Genomic DNA, 4639 nt, shown 5'->3' with positions numbered 1-4639 from the left:
CATTTCAAATGGCTTTGTAATTTTTGAAACTCTACGCCTAGGCGCTGTTGTTGTTATTTGCTACTGCGTTATGGCTGTGGGTCTTTTCGATTAGTACTCGCGTATATGTATTTATGTATGGATGTATGTATGTATGTATGTGTGTGTATTACTAACTGCCATTTTTTGCCCCCGTTTGAGGTGTTGTTGTTCGGAATAAATGAATGAGTGCGCCATGGAAATTGAATTAACCTTTGGTCTTTGGTGCTTCTTGTATTTGTTTGATTTGATTTATGCAGCTAAGGCTGTCCGGAGAAATGACACAAAAATGTATCAAGGAACTTACTTGTTGGCTGGCTACTCGAAATGTGCTTTTGGATCAAATAAGGGCTGCTATTTTGATGAACTTTTCACAGCAATGAACCCTGACTATTCCGAACTCTTCTACTGAATACAATGAAGTGAAACTTTTGCAGGATTTGTGTTTCTAAAGATATTATTGCTGGTACAGGGCTTAACCGTTAGGTAATAATTGCTTTGTAATATATTGCTTAAGACTAGAGAGTCTGAATTATTATATATTAAGAAAGGCATTTTTTACGCTGCCGTGCACTGGGTGAAAATTTTGAGCTCCTTAAGCACACCGTCTTCTTATATTATAATAAAGGAAAACACGCGGTACTATGCGAAATCTTGCGGAGGCGCTCGAGGGAACTTCTAAGGCTAAAAAAACTGTGGAATTTGTGTGGGTGTCCTTACCGGTCATTGTCTGTGAGGTATACAAGCGGTGAGACTTGGGATTATTTCAAGTCCCTTCTTCAGAAGCTGTCTGAAGGATGAGGTAGCATCATCTCAGCACCTATTTCTCAGCTGCCCTGCTCTCGTCGGACTAAGATTCAGACATCTGGGCTCTTTTTTGCTACGCCTACGTTTACAGGAGGTTTACACATTACACACATAGAGAATTTATCAGCAGTTAATTCAGATGTAATTAGCCACCCATGATCGCCACCTTCCATTCCAAAGCGCCTTCTTCCTTTTCCTTCTTTGGGGTTTTGCCCTCTGTATGGTACCACAATATGCGTAGGCTCAAATCTCGGTGCATGAAACACCAAAATGGTAGAAACATTTTTTTCTAATAGCGGTCCCCCTCGGCAGGCAATGGCAAACCTCCGAGTGTATTTCTGCCATGAAAAATCTGCTCATAAAAATATCTGCCTTTCGGAGTCGGCTTGAAACTGTAGGTCCCTCCATTTGTGGAACAACATCAAGACGCACGCCACAAATAGGAGGAGGAGCTCAACAAAACACGCAGAAAGGGTGTACACTCTTCGACGGTCTTCTTGTCATGAAGAGGGGTTCAGTAAGAGCAATGGTACCAAGAGCGAGAAGGGCGGTAGCCTAGCTAACGGCAGTGTGTCACAAGTCAGTGTTGTCGACAGTGAGCACCGAAGCTGAGAACCATCCACATAACAATTCTGCCGCAAGGCTGAATGTAGCGTCCGTCTACAGGCTAGTGGGGGCTACAGTGGCCGTCTGTCGTGCATGAAGCGGCTCGCTATATAAACGTGCACCAGTGGCATCCCATAGAGCAAGTCGTAGCTATAAGCTATCAAAGGTAGCAGTCCCACCATAAGACTACCAAACTTGAGCTTATCCCCCATCTTTTCGAAATAAACTGATTACTGATACCTAAACTGGCTTTACGCTCCAACCTGAGTTAAGGGTCCTAAATTTATTAAACTTTAATGACAAAATAAAAATTCGTATTGTCTTCTTTTGCTCAAAACCCTGCCAGTTTCACGTCCAATGGGCAGTAAGGCCGTCCATTGCAGTTCAACACACTTTTTGTGCAGGTATTTGTGTTTGTAAGAAGTTTCTTCAGAGAATTGTGTGCATAGTTTATGGATCACCTAATCTTCTGATCACAAAGCGGTAGCGTAAAGTAACGGCCGTGTGATATCGCTAGAGGTGAGTGTAGGTGACGGCTGTTGTGCAGATTTTTGCCTGGACGAATCTTGGAAAGACACGAAATATCGTTGGAGCAGAGATGTGAGATGTTTAAAAATCGTGCTGAGGATAGCGCTTTTCTTAGTTTAGTGCATCGCCATTTATACTGCAAGCAAATCAATCAGTATTTCATCCTTCGCACGACAGGCGGTTATACGTAACCGAACGACCCGGATTTATATCCAGCCAAAGACTGTCACTTCAGCAGCATTCCTGGTATATGTACGGGGAATGCTTATGCTGCTACAACAACAACAACAACAGTATTTCATCGTTTGCGCTATCCCACATTTTGAAAATGAAGACAATAAAAAAACAAAACTATGACGAGTATTTATCCAAATTTTATGCAAAAGTAGTTAGGGCTCACCGCTCTTTTCATTTAACTTCCTTACATTTGTGCGCGAAAGCATTAATATTTTTAGTGTTATTTAAAATATTCAAAACACATATATGCACACTTGTAAAATAGGTAAATAGAAAATTTAATGTCACTCGAGAACTTATGTGACAAGTCCTTCTAACACGCACATCCGCAGTGCTCTTCCTCTCCTTGTGCCGGCCGTCTACTCGCACTAGTCCATTGCAAAAATGCGTCTACAAAAGTCGAAAAAGATATGCGCCTTCTTGGTTACAATCTGCTTCCAGTATTGTCCGCTGCCGCTATTGGCCATACTAATCGAGGCGAGCAGCAACATATAGCAAGCCAGCGAAAGCGAGTATTTGTTGCGTCCAATCCAGCTGGACACATGTTTTTCTTCCGGCTCATCATCGTCTGGAAAGCGGCTGCCATAGAAAAGTAAATGGCGTACGCGCACCAAATCGGGTTTGCGCACCTCGATTAGTGAACTTTCGTTGTCGATGAACACAAATTCCGGATAGTTGTCGAATTCGCAAAACGCAACGCACGAAATCATCGAACCACAACTTGATGCACCCCAGCCTGCGCCGTTTGGACTATCTTGCAGGGCGACATTTAAGTCAGTGGTCAATTTTATGGATGCATCCACCTCATCGCCGGCATTCTCAGTATTCGGTGGCTGCTGTTTACTGCCACCAGCTTGTGTCAACATCGCAAAGAAGCAATCGAGGCGATTACCGTGAAAAGCCAATTTCGGTGGCAGCTCATTTTCGATGAATGCCGGCTCCTCTTGTATGGCTTCGTGTATGATTGGCATGTGACAGACTTTGAATATATGCGTAGGCCTTGGCAACTGCTCACTTTGGCCCATGTTACTCAAAATTACATCGAACTCACTATCGTCCACAAGGTGCAACATTGGTTCGCGTTGCACAATCAGCACATGATGCAACAGATCCAAGACGTCCGCATCGAATTCGTCGAAATTCTGCTCGACAATATTCTGTAGCACTACACGCAGTTTGGGCGTGTCGTTGATGACCAAGATGAGCGCGTCAATATCCAAGCCGTTCTGATCGGAGACAAAGCGTGGCGGAAAGGGTTTCAGCTGCGTGTCGTAACGGTAGCTCAATGCCGCTGCCACAAAGAGCGTCCACTTAGCGTCACAGGCAATAAGATCGGTTTCTAGTAGGAAGCGCAGCGCGTTTAACTTTTCCAGCATATCTGGAGCCACTTCAAAGTCACCATTGCTTGATGCGTTGACGTCGTAAGGCCCAGATGAGGTGGCATCGCACTCAGACTCGGAGGTTTGGGATGTCATCGCAGCCGACGATGGATTGCTGTGCGATTTTCCACCGATGCGCTTCATTTTAATGCCGTCAGCTACTTCAATAGGGTACAAAATAAATCGTTATTAATTTGTATTTTAATCAAAGTGTACTTGGAATTTGTTTTAGTTTATGCAGTTCAACGGTTTCGCCAAAATTTTCAGTGAAGCGGAGTCGAATTACAGTTTCAAATACTCAATATTCTTGCGCTTAGACGGTTTCTGCTTGATATGGAATATTCAATATATTTTGGCTTGTTTTGAAATTTTTTTAGAAAATCGGTTGAGTGAAGTATGGAAAATGAAAGAAGTAATGTTTGAGAATTTAGATTTTTGAGTTTTATAAGATTTTTGCCTATAAACAGGTGCCAACCAAGGCGAATCTGTTAAAGGTGATGTTGGTAAATCAGCTGATTGTTTTTTTTTCTTTCGTTGCTGTCAGTGCAAAGTAGAACAAAGCGAATTCATTCTTTATTTTCAACTTTGCCGTGACATTCAAATGTACAAAACATTGCTGTTGGTATAGTGCCACAGCCTTTAAGAATACTACTGAGTTATGGTACGTGGAAAAGAGATAAAAAACAAGCATTTATTAGCCGGAATAAAAAAGTAATGACAGTGTAGAATCGTGTCACATAATTGGATTTAGGACTTATTTTTAATGAGTTTAGCCATTGAGGAAAAACAATTATCAAATTATTAACCAGATTGGCATTCCTAAACATGAATGGAATCTATAAAAGAGCATTCTGCTCTTTCAAATTCAGCGCCCCTTTCTTCTGTATATTAACCAGTTTAGCCTTAACTTTGCCTCGCATAAGACTTGCTCTTTTTATTTCGCCGGAAATGATGCCGAAAATTCTCTCGTTTGAACAACACTAAGCTCGCGAAAATATTTGAAATGTTTGCTAATGACCCAAACTCTTGGAGAGGTTAACGCATCGTAATATTGACTTTTGATC

The 4639-nt window shown here is 42.1% G+C and overlaps 1 protein-coding gene across 1 annotated transcript; it reads right to left on the bottom strand.

Moving 5' to 3' along the window:
* Positions 1–2401: 2401 nt before the first annotated feature.
* On the bottom strand, positions 2402–3972 carry LOC128866902 (protein mono-ADP-ribosyltransferase Parp16). The gene has a single exon (XM_054107943.1). It carries the CDS (start codon positions 3717–3719, stop codon positions 2565–2567), a length of 1155 nt encoding a protein of 384 aa, XP_053963918.1. The 5' UTR covers positions 3720–3972; the 3' UTR covers positions 2402–2564.
* Between the last annotated feature and the right edge of the window lie 667 nt (positions 3973–4639).

The sequence above is a fragment of the Anastrepha ludens genome, chromosome 6 (genome assembly GCF_028408465.1).
Source record: "Anastrepha ludens isolate Willacy chromosome 6, idAnaLude1.1, whole genome shotgun sequence".
In the NCBI taxonomy this organism is placed as follows: Eukaryota; Metazoa; Arthropoda; class Insecta; order Diptera; family Tephritidae; genus Anastrepha; species Anastrepha ludens.
Note: the sequence above shows the minus strand (reverse complement) of the source record. Positions and strands in the feature narration are given on the sequence as shown.

What these genes read in the sequence shown, in the direction of transcription:
- LOC128866902 (XM_054107943.1), bottom strand. Translation starts at nt 3,719, where the DNA reads ATGAAGCGCATCGGTGGAAAATCGCACAGCAATCCATCGTCGGCTGCG.